The following is a 20534-nucleotide window of genomic DNA, read 5'->3' as shown; positions in this document are numbered from 1 at the left end:
GATGGGGTGATTATGTGGAGCCCATGCTCTACTTGGAGATGGGGTGATTATGTGGAGCCCATGGTCTACCTGGAGATGGGGTGATTATGTGGAGCCCATGGTCTACCTGGAGATGGGGTGATTTATGTTGAGCCCATTGTCTACCTGGATAGGATTATGATTATTAAAAGTTAGATCAAGTACTCATATGAAAAGAGGAAGCGCTGTAAAAAAGCTACTTTTGGACAAGTATATAAAAACCTGCACGAGGTGCTTTAGTCAATTGATGAATTACACATTTCTGAAGGCACGCGTCTTTTTGAACTTTCGGCTACCATCTTTGGCTCTTGAAACCAGGAAGCAATGCTAGCTTAGTAAACACTGATATCATTATCTTTTGTTGTTTTTCTAAGGGCAAGAATGGACTTCACATCATTAAAAGCCTCCGCAGAGAGAAAAGCAGAAACACCCTGGTCAGATAATTACCACACTCCACCAACATCAATGCAGCCTTCAGTCTTGGCACTTTACTTACAACACAAAAGAATCTACAGCACAAAGCAACAGTGTAAAAGAAAAATACTTGAAAAGCACAAAAGCCAAAATCCCCCGAAGAGAGACAACACTACAAATAGTACCTGAGGGGTTTAATTCATTAAATGCAGGATCACCATCCCAGCCCCCTCCTACACATTTATGTAGAAAAGCTGCAGTATGTCAGTTCCTAGAATACAGTGTTCATTCCATTCATGTTTTCACAGCACGTGCACGGACATCTTATGTCACACACAACATGTGTAATCTGTACACAAGCCATTCAGTCTAGGCGGGGGCGGGGGGGGGGGGTAATGTTGCCAGATCACAAAGCATTAACTTGGTAAAAAGCTTTAAAGAAGGGCTAAACCATATCCAACACTAACTTAGTTCCTACCCTTAGCTACTAAGGAACCCCATTGTAAAGGTGCCTTCAGCACTAAATTACAGCTGGTCGTATTTTCATTCTCACAAATCGTTGTACAACCATGTTAGTTTGTGTCCACTGAACGTGCATGCTTGTGCCTATGGAGCTGGAAGAGGGGAGAACTCAGGCATGAGAAAACAATAGCAATCAGCGGAGAAAATTAATCTAGGCCGATCAATTCTTCCACTGCGCAGACTTGGCTAGGAGGAACTGAGGATGACAAAGACCTATGATCATTGTAGATGACCACACTGGGAAAACCTTCTATTTTGTCTGTAGGCACCTTAATACTCACCTATGAACTGCTACTGGCCCCCTCCAACATTGGCAGAAGGACATGTGGACTATGCCAAAGGGTAGGATCTATGTTTGGGCAGAGACAAGGCAGAGCCAGCTAGCCAAGAACGCCTTTCTTTGAAAGCAGAGCACGTGTCTCTTGCCATGGATACATTCAGGTGCTAGTAGCTAGAGGGAGCCTAATGCAGTTCACAGGCATTACACTGGATGACAGTAGGGTGAAGGGGGTTGGGCTGAATGCAAGAATGTCCATTTTAAGATTGAAATATTACATGGGGATGAGTAAGCTCTTTGGCCTATATATGTAGAGGGGGGAGGGGGGAATGATATTAGACCTACATATATACCACTATACAAGCCGATTTTTATGGTTGCACAGGCTGAAACATAGTAACGATGCACTAAATTACATCTAAAAGGTGCCTTAGAAACCTTCATTTTAAAAAAAATATAAAAAACGGAGCAATTTCCTGTGTGCTCCAGACTGCTCGGTTTGGATACGCTCATCTAACCAATAGAGAGGTTTGCACTGTGGGGACCAAGTCTGCCAGACCTTTAATTTTTCAGTTCTAGACAGTTGTCACCCAAAATAAATATCAGCAGATCCTATGCCTCTTGCCTTATCTCCATTCAAGCCTCCATCAGACTCTTCAGCATTCAGTTTTGGATGCCTTTGCCCCTGTCATGCTCTCTGGTTCCAACTCTCGACCCATATGTTGCTGCCGATTGATTGACACAGGAGTCGAAGGATGGAACCACAATGTACGGGCAGGGGGCATTTGACCTCCCCCACGCAACACCCCATGTCCACAGATGCAACCATTACTTCCCTCATTCAACCCTGCTAGTACTAATGAGGCTGCTAAACTTTTATCTAACACTCATTGAACCACCTGCCCCCTGGATCCTGCTCCCTCGCAAATGTTACACTCACCCTCTGACTCAATTCCACACGCTCTAACTCACATTTTCAACCTTTCCCTCTCTTGTGGCATCTTCCCAAACTCTCCAAAACATGCGCTAGTCACCCCCATACTTAAAATCCCTCACTGGACCCCACCAATCTGAACAACCTACATCCCATCTCCTTACTAGCCTTCTCTTCCAAACTTCTTGAAAGACTGGTCTACAACCGACCATCTAACCACGAACAAAGTTCTTGATCCCCTTCAGTCCGGACTTTGCTCTCAACATTTCAGGGAAACTACTCTCCTTAAACTCTCAAATTACCTACTAACGGCTAAAACCAGCGGACACTATTCTGTACTACTTCTCTTGGATCTCTCTGCTGCCTTTGACACAGTGGACCACCCCCTCTCCTCCTCAATAAACTACACTCCTTTGGTGTCCATTACTGTACTCTTCACTGGTTCTCATCCTACCTATCTCACTGCTCCTTCAGTGTCACTTAAAACTCTACTTCCTCCTCTCCTCTTCCGTTCTCCGCCCCCCAAGGTTCTGTTCTTGGACCTCTCCTTTTCTCAATCTACACCACCTCCCTGGATCAGTTGCTTGCCTCTCATGGCTTTCAATATCATCTTTATGCTGATGACACCCAAATCTATCTCTCCACCCCCCCCAGCTCTCTCCATCTGTCTCATCACGCGTCACCAACTTACTAGTAGACATATCAGCCTGGATGTCACATCACTTCCTCAAACTCAACCTATCCAAAACTGAGCTCATGATATTTCCCTCCCTCAGGTGCCACTTCTCCTGATTTCTCTGTCAATATCAACGGCTCAACTATCAACTTGTCCCCCCACGCCAAGGTCCTAGGTGTAATCCTGGACTCTGAACTAACCTTTCGGCCTATCACTATCACTATCCAAAATTTGCTGCCTCAACATCTCCAAGATACGCCCCTTCCTAACCAATGTCACCACAAAGCTTCTAATCCACTCCCTGGTCATTTCCCGCCTCGACTACTGCAACTCCCTCCTCATTGGCTTACCTCTAAATAAGCTATCCCCACTTCAGTCCATCATGAACGCTGCTGTCAGGCTCATACACCTCACAAACCGCTCAGCGTCTGCTATACCCCTCTGCCAATCCCTCTATTGGCTGCCAGTCAGTCAACTAATCAAATTCAAGATACTAACTATAAATTACAAAGCCATCCACAACCTGGCCCCCAGCTACATCACTAACCTAGTCTCAAAATGCCAACCTAAATCGTTCTTTGCTTCTCCGAAGACCTCCTGCTCTCAAACTCCCTTGTCACCTCATCCCATGCTCGCCTTCAGGACTTCTCCAGAGCCTCTCCCATCCTCTGGAATGCTCTATCCTAATCTGTCAGATTTTCTGCTACTTTATCCACTTTCAGACAATCCCTGAAAACTCATCTCTTCAGAGAAGCCCATCTGGCCCCGACCTAACAACTGTACATTTATGTTCTCCATCAGCACATTCCCCACCACAGTTATTACCTCTTGTATCTCTTAGATTGTAAGCTCTAAGGAGCAGGGACCTCTGATTCCTACTGTATTAAAGTGTATTGTATTTGTACTGTCTACCCTCAAGTTGTAAAGTGCTGCATAAACTGTTGGCGCTATATAAATCCTGTATAATAACAATAATAATTTGGCACTCTTGAAAGTATTGAATGTTGAAGAGTCTGACAGTGGTGGAAGCACTCAGATGGAAGTAAGCTGGAGAGGTAAGTGTAATATCACCTTTTCATTGCAGTGATTTGTTCAGATTTTTTTGACAACAGTGTTACTATACTATCTCCTTGCTTCCTTTTCCCATCAGACACCCGTCACCTGGCCAGAAAATGAGCGGAAGGCCCCTACAACACAAAGGAGTTGATTTATTAAAAGTGTAGTGTGCAAAATCTAGTGCCTCTGTGCATGGTAGCCAATCAGCTTCTAACTTCATCTTGCTCCATTAGGCTTAGGCAATACAAGCTGGAAGCTGATTGGTTTCAATGAAGAGCTGCACTGGATTTGGCACACCCCAGTTTTAGTAAATCAACCCCAATGTTTCCAAAAGAGTGGGGAAGATTTAGAGGATTCCAACTCTTCCCCAGTCTATCCAGAAAAAAAAAACAGGCAGCTGTGCAATTAGAAAACAATATGAAAAGGCTTAAAAGCAGAGTTCCAATAAAAAAATACAATTAAAATTCAGCAGCTACAAATACTGTAGCTGCTGACTTTTAATAAATTGGACACTTACCTGCCCCAGGGTCCAGCAATGCGAGGGAAGGAAGCCCCGCTCGTCTCCCCTTCCTCTCTGTGGTGCCGGTATTGTCACTGTGGGCAACCGGCTGTAAAGCCACATGCGCGAGCCGCGGTGTGACTGGCCGGGCAATCATCTGGGACCTGTGACATGTCCCAGATGATTGCCGAGAGGAAGGGGGGAGAGGTGATCTTCCTTCCAGCGCCACGGTGCCCTGGGAGGAAGTAGGAGCTGGAACCCTCTAAAAAGAGGGTTGCCGCTCCCCCCAAAAAAATGACATGCCAAATGTGGTATGTCAGGGGGTCACCTTCCCTTAAAGCAGAAGTTCCATTTTTGGGTGCAACTCCGCTTTAAGGCGTTCTTTAACCAATTTCACAAATATGCCAGAGCGTCAAGCACCCATGCACCATCAAGAGTAAATTATCTCAAATATATGTATGGTTTATTAAATGTATTTTTTTTTGCATTGGAGCCTATAAAGAATTGCATCCACGATTAATGGATTGTGAGTACAATGCATTCGCTCCTGCAGACTATTCCTCCAGCCACAGGTCTGTACCAATTTACAGGCCTTCAGTTGGGGGAATGGAGGAAGAATCAATAGACTAGAGTCTAATGACTCACTGTACTATCACACCATGGGATCTACAAGTCTTCCACAGTGGAAGATGTGACTTGTAGTCTCACCATTCACAGATCTTTGTGTATGGATGGTGTGCCTGTGAATTTAAAAAATGCCAGAAGCCTGCAGGGTTTAAATACTCTGAGATTCAGTAAAGGCTTACCTGTAGGTAAAATGAATATCACCATTTAGGAGCTATTTATCCTGCATGCAGCCACTGATGTCAGTGGCGCATGCGTTCTGAAGATCCAGCGTATTGTGCCGCAGCTTCAGAACTCCTTGCAGGAATTGAGGGCCCCAGTGTGCATGCACAGGAGTGACGTCATCGCGGCTCCAACCACTCACAGCACCGGAGCCCTCAAACCCAGAATAAACACCGGGGGAACATATCAGCCCCGCCGCTGCAGGGGCTTCGTTCTAAAGTGAATATATCATAACGTGCTAGTATGCGATGCATACTAGCATATTATGCCATTGTCTTGCAGGTTTCTTTTTTGGGGGGGGTTCCCAGGGTTTACTACTGCCTTAAGATTCACTGGAAGGGCACAGGAGGAAATAAAAAAAAAAAAATCTTCCAATGGGGACACGTGTTTCGGCAACAATGGTCTAGAAGGGGATTTCCTTTCATTTTTTATTGCATCTCCAGGTCAGCAAGTGAGATTTACCACAACCAAGACAGGGTTTTATCAATGTCCTTCTCTATCCAAAAATAGTTTTGGCTTTGGCTACATTTTAAAGTGTAGGTAAACCTTAAATTTTTTTGATTATGAACCGCATCACGGCTCACTGCAAACATTTTTCTTAAGCAAAAATCATTTTGTTAATCTGTTGAGAAATCCTGACAGTAATGGCACTTCCTGTTGCAGTGACACAATACTAAGCCACTGCCTCCCAATTTGCACCAGTATTGTCAGCCTGCCATGCATGTCCCTTGGTTGGCCATTGGGCCGCAGCATCTCAGGTAGGCCGCCTAACAGCCGACTGAAGGAGCAAGGAAGGCAGCAACAACACGAACAGTTGTAAGCTGGCAACATTAAGCTACTGCCTTGCAACTGGTAGAAAGATTGTGTGCCCTCCTGCAGATGGTCAGACCTGATGGGCAGTCCACCAGCCAACTCATGAAAGAATGCACATGGCAGCCCGATGATGCTGCTGTTTGTTGCATGGTAGTGGTTGAGCATTATGAACCTACAACAGGAAGAGCCGTTATTGGCAGCATCTCCAGATAAGAAACTTTGCAACAGATTCCCAAAAAGTTGTTTGCTCTGGTATACAGTCAGGCATGATGCCAGACATACTGAAAAATAGATGTTGGACTTGCATTCACTTTGAGTATCAGCGTAACCAACACCATATACATTAAATGTCTTCTCTTCTTTCTGGGTAGAATAAACACTTTCCAGGAATGCAAATGGCACTGTTAACAAACACAGGGCATTCTAAACACCCACCCAGGGACAAGTGTACAGAGTGCGGGGGACGTGTGACTGAATCTCTGTGTTCTCTCTGATCTCCAGGCTCCAGTGTGTACAGACAGTGGGGGGCCAATGAAGACTAATTGTTTATGTGGCCCCTCCTCCTCAGGCCATAGATAAAGTGAAAAGATAAAATAAGGATACAAGTCCCTTATTTAATCTCTGCCACCCTGGTAGGTAGAAGCTCATCATCATAGATAACAAGAGACATTCCCATCCTTGCACAGCCACAGAAACAAAGCCATTAACCGCTCCAATCTGGCTGATGTACAATTTCCTCTGTAGCAAAAAACACATGCGGAAAAAAGATAATATACAAAAAGAAAATAAAGCGTGGGGGAGAGGAAAGAAAAAAAAACACTTTCGTAAGTCAGCAATTTGGCATACATTACTACTTGGCATGGTCCCAAGTATGCAGTTCCTACGAAGAGCAACAAAAAGTCGAACTTCTTCCAAACAGGTTTTGCACTAAAAAGAATTACAGGCATTGCAAGTCTAACGAGGAGCATGCATGTGCAGAATATCTACAAGAAAGGTTCTCCTGGGCCCTGGCCACCAATAAAGAGTGCTGGCGGTTGTCCTATCTGATAGCTCTCCAATAAGTCCGGTGGGATTTAAAGCCAAGGGGTCGAGGATTGATCTCAAATGAGGACAATGCTCAAACAACTCTTTCTATTTTGCCCTACAAAATGTCCACAATCATCATCCCTTGCTTTGACTGCCAATATTTGCTAGGTATGGCAGTTGGGTAGACCAGGTAGGCCAATTCCTGCTGAGAAGTCGTTTCGGTGTGCGATTTCATGGGCAGTCTCCATCGAAATACACGGGATACAAGCTAAGAATCTGTAAACGTCTCAGCAGTGTTCAAAAAGAGTTATCTTAGGTTGGCTAAAAATAGTGATTTTAAGGAGTTTCCTCTTGACTGCTTATGGAATAACACATTCATGGTTCTTAGAAATGCCGTAAAACTTCAAGGTCAGGGTTCATTATGACTGCTGCATTTTTTTCTTAATCAGAAAATGCAGAAAAAGCAGTTCTATCACCCACAACAACCAGATTCCTTACTTCCAGCCGGCAAAGGTTGCTATAGTCAACATTCTCACTTGTGTTTCAGTTTATAAAATAGTGCCACATACATGTTTCAGTTTACAAAATAGTGCCACATACAGGCTTACATAACATAAGAATTACAACATTGGGCTTTTTCATGATGGCAGCGGACAGAAAAGTGGGGGATACACCAACCATTGTTACCCAGAGCAACCACTTATCTCAAACGTGTGTCGCTGCATTTTATGGTTTTGCTGAATAAGCCCATAACTGAGACAAAGAAGCCATGTTAGCGGATTTAACAAGAAAATGAGGCGACTAAATGGATTACTTGATTCTTTGCTCTTGCCACATCATTTTCAGGTAATCACCAAGGCCTCTGCTCCTCAAAGCCTTTTTCTTCCTGCATTAATATTGCTAGGGACCAAAGGCAAAAGATTAAGCCGTGTTCGGTGTGCAAATTATGGAAACAATAATATGGCCGATTTAGAAAGTCTTAAGGTGGTCTTTTAGAGGTCCCTACCTTTGTTCACATTAAACAAAGCAACGAGTAGTCATAAGACCTATATAGATATTCTTAGCTGGAGTAACGAAAGTCTACCAAATGCCTAAAACCTAAAAAAAAACACCATTCTGGAGGAAAAATAAAAAAATGTCTGCTTCACACTATGTTAATACCTTTCTAGTAAAATGCAACAGCATTTTCTCTACAAATGTGGAAGCTCCTTTTAATATTCACCAGCAAAAAAAGTACACGGTAAATAAGCAGCCATCTTGGAAAATGTCAAAAGGCCAACAGACATGAGTTGTGAATGCCGACTCTAATTATAAAAGGTGTGGGAAAACAAATGCACAATGCAACCCGATGTGGAATAGAAGCACTACTCTACTATACGGAGAGAAGCCGCATATCTTGGGCCTTTGGCGATGAAGCGGTTAAGTTCGCTGTCACACAGCATAAGCTCATCTTCTAAACAGGATTACAGAATTACAGAGAAGAAATATCTTCACTTCTTTAGGAGGTAGAGTGAGAGATCCTTATTAAAGTGAATTTTACCCTGGCCCGAAAAAAAAAAAAAAAAAAACTGACAAGGATATAAGAGGCAGAATTGTCCTATCATCTGAAACCCTGGGCTGCAAGCCCATTTAGCAGAGCTGAGAATGTCTTTTATTTCTTCCGAGTAGAATGCCTCTATTGTAGTGGACGACTAAGAAAAGTGCTATCTTACACCCGAATGGAAACATCCTACAATAGCATTAAAAAAAAAAATAATAGGTGCTTCCAAAGAGTCAAATACTCACCTGTAACAAAAAAAAAATTAACAGTACTAGTATTAACAGTATATCCTATTTGCATGTGCTATACCACAAATAAAACATAAAATTAAAGTAACACAAAATGGCACTTCAATAGGGTCACGTAGCTTGAGATAAAAAAAAATAAATGCAATAAAATAAAGGCTTCAAATAAAAATAAAAAAAAAATTAAAAAAAAGACAGCGTAACACAACTTAAAAATAAAAAAAATAATAAATTTGACATTAAGGAATAAATTGATAATAGAATGGTATAGAATTTCAACCTAATGGTTATGTACACATAGTGAGTTTGTTACCACGAGAGAGGTTTACGTGTTGATGTTATATACACATACATGCACACACAGCCTATCAATATACAATGGCCTTCGTCCCACATACAGAGATCTAGGTCAGATAGATTAGACTAGGAATGCTATATTTCGGCACCTACGTACAATGGTTGGAATGGCTCCAATGCTGGTTCCGGAGTGGCGTCCCGAAAGGATGAATCGTCCCAATTCCTTTATCCGACATTAGACAGGCCCTGTTCTGTGCATAAAAATCCATCATATGATAGTGTGTAGGGCTGGTACCCAGACCTGGAACATCCACGTTTTCATACATCTTAAACCCTGCCACGAGCAAACCATATATAAGCGTAGAAAAATATATTTTTTTCCTTTAAAAGGGTTTTTGTTCGAAAATCCAAAATGAAAAAAAAAAAATATATATATAAAATGTATATTCACTAAGGATTAGATGGATTTAGAAATCCCAGCGCAAAACCATATGGGATTTTTCAATCCAGAGGGAAGAGTGTTGAGCTTCTGCAGATGGATCCAACAGCAGTATCTGATAGGAGATTCCTTTAACTCTCGGCATGGATTCCATCAAATTGTTGGAGAGGGGGAGGGAGACAGTGCAAAGTTTAAAACCAAAAGCCCTCCAGATGGTTTTGGCACAGCCTGTATACAACCATCCCCTGAATCCTTCGGAATTTTTGAAGCCTGCAAATTTCTTTTACCATGCTGTGACTGCGAGTTGCCAACGTGCCCACCGGTAATGAGAGGTACTTGCAGATTTAGTCTATTTGATGGCATGGAAATCTCCAAAATCCTTAAGAGCGGGGAATCTACTCCATTCCTTCGGAAAGGGGGGGGGGGGGGGTAGGTCAATTAGGGAGAGTGGTTCAGGATTAAAACAGGTTGCCTGGCATCACCAGCTAACGTCTTTTAAAAATAGAAAGTCTTAAACATGGAAAATCTGTTTAGATTTAAGAGCGTCCATCTAAATCTCCTGTAGGATGCTGAGACCTTGAGTGCGGATATTCCCTGGTGGTTTAGGGATAACCGTTGTGTAAAATAAGCCCTAAATCCTACAATCCAGCGTTCCTATATTTACACACTTAGGGATTTCCTTGTGAAACAGACCCGGAGTCTAGTCCTTGTTTAAAGAACGTCAGGGGAATCCTTACTATACACAGTCCTTGATGTAAATAAACGTTCGCTGCCTCCAAGATTACGCGATAGGATGTAGGCAGTCTGGAAATAGAAGAACACTTTTTGATCCCACACTGGAGACTTTGTGCCCAGCTGTGATAACTCTTGTAGAATGTCTGATTTGGCCAGGATAGTACGGGGAACCCTGACCGCGAAGGCAAGTTGGCCAGTATGATGGAGTCCTAGTATTCGGCAGGCTTTCCCAGAATCCTTAGGGTAATGCAGGTAAAAGCTGAAAGGTAAGCAGTTTCTTGGGAGATTCCAGATATTGCAGGCAGTCCTGAAATACAGGGGGATTCCTGTCCTTCAGATTGGATTGTGGTGGCACATAGGAACAGTGCTCAATGCTGCAGACTTCAATGCCGTGTTTCCTCTCTCCTCCCCCCTCCTCTCTCCATTCTGATGGACTGAAAGCAGCTGAGCCCTGGAAGTCAACACCCCACCCTCCCTCACTCTTAACCTCTTCCCTGCCAGCAGGGGCCCAATGCTGAGTCCCAACAAAAGGCTGGACGCTCCAGATCCCCAACTTCACGTGTATTATTCAGGAGTGGCCATGATCTAAATGCCTTTCCATCACTACCCCCTTCATTTGCCTAATATAATGCATATGACCTCTTCCTGAACCTCAATTCTCACCTCCAAATGACCCAACCAGTTCCTTCTTCCAGCTAGTGACATCACAGATTTTCCCACCCCCCCCTTCCTGCATATTTTGAAGTGGACTGACCACTCCTTCCCTGACCCCCCCCCCCCCCCCCCCGTACCCTCTCCTTCTAGGATATTAGTGCGGGACACATCACATTACCAGCACTGTCTATTATCCACACACAATCAAGACCTGTTAAATAGAACACATGTGTACAGTTGTACTTACATATAAAAGTAGGAATGAATCTGCACAACTGCTAACGATGGGCACTAGATAGCAACTATTTTGGTATGTGTGCCACCTGGGCTATGTTCCTTTACTGCTAAATATAAACTAGGGCTGAAACAACAAATCAATTCATCGACAATTAATCGATTATGAAATTAATCGATTACTATTTTCATAATCGATTAATCGGCCAGTAACATAATGGGGTTAAAAAAAACTAAAATGAGCCCTTTTATAGTACAAAAATATAATCACTACTGTAAATATTACTTTCACTGTTCTACAGTAAAAAAATGAACCCCTTCCAGTAGTGATTATCTGCTTTTTTGTACTATAAAGGGCTAATTTTAGTATTTTTAACCCCATTATGTTACTAAACGTCTTAGGCCTGGTTCACATCTATGTGTTTATTGGTGCTTTTTTTGCAGAAACGCACTACAGTTCATTTACATGGTTTCCTATGGGACACGTTCATATCTGTGCTTTTTTTCAGCCGCTACATATTTGGAAAGGGTCAGGGACTTTTAACGCAAAACAGTGCTTTTTTTGGTTCAATATACATCAATGGAGAAGCTGCAGAAAAGAATGTAATGCGTTTTTACAGCAATTTGTGTTTTTTAATCTGCCCCCAAAAAAATGCAAATTGCAGTAAAATCACATGCGCAAAAATCAAAAAACGCACAGCAAAAAGCACTGCAGAAACAGATCAAAAGCAAAAACTGCATAGGTGTGTACTGAGCCTTAGGCCGCGTACACACGCGGGGACTGTTCGCCCAACTTTGTCCGTCAAACAGTTTCGGCAAACAGTCCGCTCAAAATTAGCATGGACGGACATGGCCACACACGACGAACGAACAGTTTGCTGAAACCGTGCGCGATGACGTGAACGGCACGTACGACGGGACAAAAAATACGACGTCCTATACACTGCATTATAACTTTCGGCGTGTAAATCCTTTCTGAGCATGCGCGGAACTTAGTTTGACGAACAAGCCTACACACGGGCGGACTGTTCGCTCAAACAAGGTTTCAGCGGACAGTTTTACGGAATTTCCGAAAAACCTTGTTCGTCAAACTGTCCGCTGAAACTGTCCGCTGAAAGCCCACACACGAGCGGACTGTCCGCCCAAACACTGTTCAGCGGACAAAGTTGGGCGAACAGTCCGCCCGTGTGTACGCGGCCTTATGCTGGCCTCACGGATCAATTTTCAGGTGAGAATATTCAGATGAAAAATCTTTGTACATTCACTGAATTAAGGAATTTTGTTTGAAATTTTCACTTCATTTCTGAACAAAAACCACATACACGGTCTGCAAATTCCTTTGACCGAGAAGTTTTCCGATCACTGTGGTGAAAAATGAACGTCAATTTGACCCACTTTTTTTTTTTAAGGTTATTAACCGATTAATCGATTAATCAAAACAATAATAGGCCAACTAATCGATTATGAAAATAATCGTTAGTTGCAGCCCTAATATAAACATAGAAGTCCGACAAGAACCATCTTTGATGGGGAAAATGGTCATTGTAAACATTATTATTATTATTATGCAGGATTTATATAGCGCCAACAGTCTGCGCAGCACTTTACAACGTAACGGCAAACCGTTACAATATGATTCAATACAGGAGGAATCAGAAGGCCCTGCTCGTTAGAGCTTACAATCTAAAAGGGAGGGTCAAGTGATAGAAAAGGTAATAACTGTGGGGGATGTGCTGATGGAGAAAATAAAAGTACAGTTGTTAGGTGGGGATAGGCTTCTCTGAAGAGAAATGATTTTACGGATCGCTTAAAAGTGGATAGAGTAGGAGATAGGTTGGGGTAGGGAATTCCAAAAGGATAGGGGAGGCTCGGGAGAAGTTGAGCATGGGAGGAGATAACAAAGGAGCTAGAGAGCAGGAGGTCTTGGAAGGAACAAAGAGAACGATTTGGTTGGTATTTTAAGACTAGGTTAGTGATGTAGCTGGGGGCCAAGTTGGAGGGGTTGGCAGAGAGGGGTAGCAGATACTGAGTGGTTGGTAAGGTAGAGGAGTCTGGAAGCAGCATTCATGATGGACTGAGTAGGGAATAGCCTATTTGAGGGCTCATGCACACAGGACGTTTTTACAGCTGCTGTAAGGGGCATCTGATTTTATTTTTAACTGCTTTTAAACACCCCTCCATGTTAGCCTATGTGTCCATTCACACATAAACTGTCAGAGGCGTTTGGAGGCATAAGCGTTTAGGGACAGTAGAAAAAAAAAAAAAAAAAAGACAGCCTGTGCATTCAGGAGCAGAGGCGGATGAGCTGTAAAAATGCCTGATGCTGCTAAACGCAGCTTAACACGTTTTTTTTTTACATGTCAAAATCAATGGTTCCGTATTAGAGCCCATTGATTTGAATAGAAGTCGCACCAGAAGTCGGATCATGATGACCCACCCTATGTGAACGAGTATGGGGTACATCGTACCCCTACCCATTCACTCCAAAAAAATGTGTCAAAAATAAAAACGGTACACCGATTTTTGACAAAGTAATTTGTTAAAGCAGATTCTTCCTGATTTCTTCTCCCTCCAGTTTTTCTCCTCTCACCGCTGAGGAATTCTTATAAATGCCTGTTCTCCTCTCCCCGCTGTCTTTTCCCTCTGCCGGTTCCCATCTCTCCGCTATCCTCTTCCGCTGTTTTCCTCTCATGTTCTCTCAACGCTCTCTCCCGATGTAATGCTAGGGCCGCCGTTTGCCATTACTTATATAGCCAAGGGGCAGCACCACCGGTGACGTCATCCGGAGGCTCCGCCCCTTGTGACATCACTGCCTGGGGTAATGGCAGTGATCAGCGATTCTTAACGGGACTGCAACATTGCTGCGGACAGATTGGAAACTTTTGACACTTTTCGGGACCAGTGATATTATTACAATGATCAGAGCTAAAAATATCCACTGATCACTGTATAAATGACACTGGCAGGGAAGAGGTTAACACTAAGAGACGATCAAGGGGTTAAGTGTGTCCTAGGGAGGCATTTCTAGCTGTGGGGGGAGTGGACTGACTGGAATTGCAGAGAGATCGCTTTTCCTAATCACTAGGAACAGACAATATCATTGTACTCTCCTGTCAGAACAGGGATCTGCTTTGTTTACATCCCTGTTCTGCCTCTGAGGAGTGATCACGGGTGGCGCCCACGGTGTGTCGTGCATGAAATGACGTACAGGTACATCGTTTCGCACAATAGGGCTGCCCTGCACATAGGGTGGGAGGCCGGGATCTGTGGGCCCCCTTGTTAGAGGGGGCTCCTAGATTCTGATAAGCCTGCAGACCGACAACCTGTGGCAAGGGTTGTCGGGAAGAGGCCCTGTCAGTGACAAGGTGCTTTGGAGTGGGGGCCAAGGCTCCCCTGCCTCAAAGCACCCATCCCCCCCATGTTGAGGGCATGTAGCCTGGTATGGTCCAGGAGGGGGGGGGGAGCGCTAGCTCACCCCCCCCCCCCTTTCCTGACATTCTGGGCTGCATGCTCAGATAAGGGTCTTGTTTGGCTTTTAGGGGACCCCCACAATTTTTTTGTTGTGGGGTTCCCCTTAAAATCCATACCAGATCGAAGGGACCCCCGTTCGTTTTTGTTTCATTTTGGCATGGAGTTCCTCATCAAGATCCTTAATGCACAAGTCGCACTGCAACTTGAATAATCATGATCCGACTTCTATTCAAATCAATGGGCTCTCATATGGAACCATTGATTTTGAATAGAGGCAGAGAAATGCTGCTAAAAGCTAGCGTAGCTAAACGTGCATTAACGCCTATACAAAAAGCTACTAAAAGAAGTTTTTACAGCTGCTTTTTACTGGTGTTGGTAGTGGCTTTGCTGCTCATTGTGTACATGAGCCCTAAAAGGTAAGCCAATGAGGGAGTTGCAGTAGTCGAGGCGGGAGATGACCAGAGAGTGAATTAGAAGCTTTTTGATGGCATTGGTTAGGAAGGGGTATATTTTGGAGATGTTGCGGAGGTTGAGGTGACAAGCTTTGGAAAGTGATTGGATGTGCGGCAAAAGGAGAGTTCAGAGTGCAGAATAACACCTAGCACCTTGGCAAGCGAGGATGGGTAAATAGTTGTGCCATTGAGCTTGACAGAGAAGTCAGGGGAAGAGGCACGTGGCTCATATTATGAGCTTGGTTTTGGACAGGTTGTCTTTGAGGAAGTGGTATGACATCCAGATTGATATGTCTACTAGTAAATTAGTGATGCACGAGAAGACTGATGAAGTGAGCTGAGGGGTTGAGAGATATCAGCTGATCCAGGGAGATTGACGATAGGAGAGGTCCAAGAGCAGAACTTTGGGGGACACCGATGGAGAAAGGAAGAAGAGAGGAGAGGAGGAAGTAGAATTGTGAGATAGGTAGGATGAGAGCCAGCGAAGAGCACAGACAGCAAAGGAGTAACGTTTGTTTTAAAGGAGGGGGTGGTCAACCATATCCAACACAGCCAAAAGCTCCAGAAGTAGGAGTACAGAATAGTGTCTACTGATTTATGCTGTTAGTAAGTCGTTTAAGTTTTAGGAGAGTAGATTCTGTGGAGTGTTGAGGGCAGACGGAAGGGGATCAAGGTTATTCTTAATGAAGTGGTCATGAGGTTGGTTGTAGACCAGGCGTTCAAGGAGTTTGGAGGAAAAGGGAAGCAAAGAGGTGGGGGCGTAGGTTGTTAAAAATCGGTAGGGTTCAAGGAAGGCTTTTTAAGTATGAGGGTGACTAGTGCATGTTTTAGAGAGTTGGGGAAGATGTCCGAAGAGGAGAGATTAAAGATGTGGGTTCGAGAGTGTAGTATAAAGGCAGAAGGTGACCTCAGTATTTGAGAGGGAACTGGGTCCAGAGGACAGGTGGGTGTTAGAAATAATTTTAGCAACCTCGTCTATAGTAGCAGGGTTGAAAATGGGAACCTGTGGACATGGGGTGTTAAGTAGGGGGATATCTGTAGAGTGGAGATTTCATCACAGTCTGATTCAATCTTATTTTTGGAGTGATTGGCGATCTCCTGGGCAGTGAGTGAGTTAGTGGGTGCAGGCAGTGGAGGATGAAGTAGAGAGTTAAGGGTAGAGAAGAGCTAATGGCGACTGGATGAGAAGAGGTTAATGGGTGATAAAATAGGTCTGCATGGCAGGAATAGTATTTTTGAAGGACCAGATTTGTATTCATTAAAGTTTTCGTGAGACTTGGTCTTATGCCTCACAGACGCTCAAGAGCATGGCTACATTTTGGAGACTTCTGGAGTCATCTGTTTGTCAGGGTTGCAGGGGTCAGGGCATGAATCTGTGTGAAATGAGGGAGGCAAACTCATCCAGGGCAGAGAACAGGGATCTATTGTAGACAGAAGTGGCTAGATGAGGGCAGGTCAAGGGTGAGATTTTGTCATAGAGGTGGTCAGCAGCAGAATAGAGAAGAGGAGGGTTGAAGTGGCGAAGGTTTCTAGGGTGATTGTTACGCGAAAGTGAAAGGTGGAGGAAGACAGGGAGAGAGCGAATCTAATTAGGTGATCAGAGAGGAAAAGGATTGTTGTAGAGGTTGCACAGAGTGCATAGGTAGGAGAGAACATTAATATTTGTAAGCAGCCAACGGTGCATGACCACACAATAGCGTTTCCATAAGCACCTTTATGGGTCTCACCCCCTTCCATAACCACCTTCAACTATCATCTTCACAGGACTCACCACCTTCCATAGCCACCTTCACAGGTCTCATCGCCTTCCATAACCACCTTCACAGGTCTCTCCACCTACCATAAACATCTTCATAGGTCTCACCACCTTCCATAACCACCTTCAGAGGTCTCACTCCCTTCCATAGCCACCTTCACAGGTGTCACCGCCTACCATAAATATCTTAATAGGTCTCGCCACCTTCCATAACCACCTTCATAGGTCTCACTACCTTCCATAAAAGTCTCGGGAAAAAAATTATACTCAACTGAAAAAAAAAACATGGCCAGAGCACCATGAGAAAAAACAGCCTACAGTGTGTCTTATGGCACATATAAACAGAACTGGCAAAAATCAGCTACACCTGGTAGCCACCTATTGTCATTTACTTTGCTTTACAAACACCTATGTAGTGTAAGGGCATTCCTAAATGGGTATAAACTATATATATTGCTTAGGTGGAACTTTAAGCTCGCCATACAGTGTTAGATTACCTTTACGTTGAACTAAAGAAATCAAACAGATTCCTCCATCCATGTTAAACAGAGCAAATGGACAAATTCCTCTGCTGGGCTATTGTATTCTGACATTGGCTGTTCGAATACCCAAACAGTGGCTGCAACTGATTGAATGTATTCGTTGTTCGGCCAACTATTTTCCAGCTGGTTTAATTAAACAAAAATCGACAACAGAAGTGGGGCCTGGCAGAGACAAATTTTGGCAGTTCATCAGGCTAGCTTTAAACTAATTCAAAAGGAGATTGTACAACTAGATTGTACTGTATGTGGCTTAAGATCCCTGGATGGGTGTAGACAGGCAGATGTTTCTCTGATAAAGTCCGGTGCTGAGAAATCTGCTTGTTTTTCATAATGTAATGGCCTACAACTACGTGTCCTGTGACAGAAAGAATTTGCGCATGCACAGTCCGCATCCTTCCTACCATCTCTTAGCAAGGACATGAAAGAGTTGGCAGCGTTGCACAGAGATCTTCCAACTAGGGTAGCTCACTATTTTAGTAGAGCGCTAAAATGCAAGCCCTGCTCAAATTGCCCAGGCCCCCTCCTCTTTACAAATCACCTACAGTGAGCAGGTGTAAAACATACCTGTAAATACGTAAAAAAAATATATACTTACCTTAGCAAAGAACAAAGATTTTCTCTAAAAAGTGTGGGAAATCTCTTTTTAGACCATTGTCGCCAGAACAAGCAACCCTATGGGAAAATCCCCTATTTTTTTCAGCTCTGGTATTTAGAATTTTCCCTCATTTAATTTACCAGGGCAACGAGTTTGAATCTCTTTAAAAGAAGGCAAAGAGAAATACATTTTGACATGGGTTCTAACTCCTTGCCACCAAGTTCTGACTTTAGATACACTTCAAAGAATTTGTAGAAAAGGAAGAGACCAAACTTTTTCTCATACACTTTGAGGATACATAAATTCAAGTACCGTATTAAAAACAGGAGTTTTATATGTTAAAAATTCTGGTTATTCGCGTAACCATATTCAAACACTGAAGGTGAGATTTATGGAAATATTATGGAATGCCTGTAATAGAATATTAAAGCCCAATCCATAAATTCCCCCCTCTGCTGCTGAAAATGTGTAACGCACCAATATAAAAAGGTCTCGACCACTTCTCAGGGTTTAACATTGAAAGGCGTCTATAAGCGCAATCTGGTGCAGGTGTAGAAGTAGGATCTCCAGGATTGCTGGGGTCCCAAATAACACACAAAACCCTATTCTAAATCAATCAAAGGCACTTGATTTGCTGTAAGCCTAGAGCTACAGGGGAAATTTTAGCAGCTCAATTGGATATTAAAATAACTAGCAAACTATCGTAGTAGTGATCGACTTCTAAACACAGGGGACAGACGGCACCACATGGTGTGAGCTAATCAGTTATGTATTGGTGATCAATCACATATGCACTGTGCGACCATGCATGAATATTTACTACTACAAGCTACTTATACCGTATTGTGTAGTTTGCACAATACGGTTTTACCAGGTCCACTAGCCATTAGTGCTGAGCTAAAACTGCCCATAGATCGAAATTTAGACAGTTCAGCAGAAACCAGTCCAGTTTAGGAGCCATCTATGGCCATTCTTGTTAGAGAGGAGCTGACCTAGTGATCGACCCGCTGCCGGAGTCCAATAGCTCAGCAGGAAGAATTTCTTCATTCGCCATGGATGGGGGAATTGTTTTTTTTTTTTTTTGATCAGCCTGCTGGCTGATCAAAAAAAAACAATCCATGTAAGGCTAAGGGTTCTCCAGGTTCTCTATCAGGGGAAAGATTCCCAGGTTCCCAAACTGCATCTATCAAAGCAGTGGGGATGCTGGTGAAATAATTGACCTAAAATGACTCCCCAAATTGAGACAAACTGTCAGGAACATGGTGCCAGCCATCGGGCTATGATGCACGGTCTGGCTAATGCCCGTGCACATTTCTATGAGCAGACTGCATGTACATCATTGGCCATACATATAAGCGCACACGTGCCTGCACATTTATTGCCTATTTAAACCTGAACTCTGCACTATTTGCTGTATGGTCTTGTTACTGTGATCTAGTTCCCGATATGCATCCTTGATCCTGATACTGACCCAGCTTCCTCTCTGACTGATCTCTCAGACTATCCTTGAGTGTTCATGTTTCGCTGTCTGCCTCCTTTACCAACCCAGCCTGGACTACTGACCATGCTCTGTACCTTACGGCCCGATTGTTGCTGACTTCTGCCTGTTTCTGACTCAGATTCTGTTTAAGTCCTGGTGTTCGTTCATTGGGCTGTCAATTACCTAGATATGGGACTTGACTCCACCATCAACTGGACTTGACATCTTCATGTGCATCGCCAGCAGTATCTCATCAGAAAGTGTCTCATCTCTTATCAGAAAGCAGTGCTTTTCTTTAGTTAAGGGTATCAGAGTAAAGGGTGCTGAATACAAATGCACGCCACACTTTTCACATATTTATTTGTAAAAAATTGTGAAAACCATTTATCATTCACCTTCCAAGGGGTATGAATACTTTTTCAAGGCACTGTATGTATAGTACAAGGGCCTGCCTTGTATGACTCAAATTTAATTAATTGTTTTGGGGAGTTTTCCTATAAGGCCCCTCACACCAAGGGTCCAACTGGGCCCGCCTATCAGTTTTCCAGACAGACTTGATTGGACAGCCCATTCACCCCTATGGGCTGGCAGGTGTAAAGGGGCTTGAGTCCCTTTACACACACCTACCTCAGGTCCAATCCGGAAGGTGATCTATCTCCTCTGACTAGGCAGATGGGATCGGAGGGCAGTCGGGTGTAAATGGACAGCAGAGTCTTTACACCCGGCTGCCCATAGAGTAGAACAGGCTGAGTGGACACAAACTTGTCATCTCTGTCTCTGGTCGGAGATCAGCAGGGGATGAGCAGACAGATCTCCTGCTGATCAATACAAATTCTGCTCTGTGTGAAAGAGGCCTAACATAGTTTTGGTAAATCTCAGGAGTTTGTACATTGATTGTGCAATCAGATTGTATAGTGTATGGTCACTGCAAGGGTGTTTTTGTGCAATTCAGTTGTATAACTTGAACCCAAGATGCAATGTTAGATCTCTGAACATTGAAAACAAAGTAATGA

The 20534-nt window shown here is 43.6% G+C and overlaps 1 protein-coding gene across 6 annotated transcripts in view; it reads right to left on the bottom strand.

The window, feature by feature from the left end:
* RARA (retinoic acid receptor alpha) overlaps positions 1-20534 on the bottom strand; it is a 254848-nt gene that overhangs the window by 72486 nt on the left and 161828 nt on the right. Inside the window, exon 1 of one of the 6 annotated variants that reach the window (XM_077459841.1) lies at positions 9321-10747. The exons of 4 other annotated variants lie outside the window; for them this stretch is intronic. In XM_077459841.1, the coding sequence (XP_077315967.1) occupies positions 9321-9489 (169 nt within the window). In that variant the 5' untranslated portion in view covers positions 9490-10747. Of the gene's footprint in view, positions 1-9320; positions 10748-20534 lie in introns of those variants that run through there. One more of the 6 variants, XM_077459843.1, reaches the window with a different exon arrangement.

The sequence above is a fragment of the Lithobates pipiens genome, unplaced genomic scaffold (assembly GCF_037356315.1).
Source record: "Lithobates pipiens isolate NorthernLeopardFrog02 unplaced genomic scaffold, aLitPip1_a1.2 Scaffold_28, whole genome shotgun sequence".
NCBI lineage: Eukaryota > Metazoa > Chordata > Amphibia > Anura > Ranidae > Lithobates > Lithobates pipiens.
This window is presented reverse-complemented; position numbering and strand designations above follow the sequence as displayed.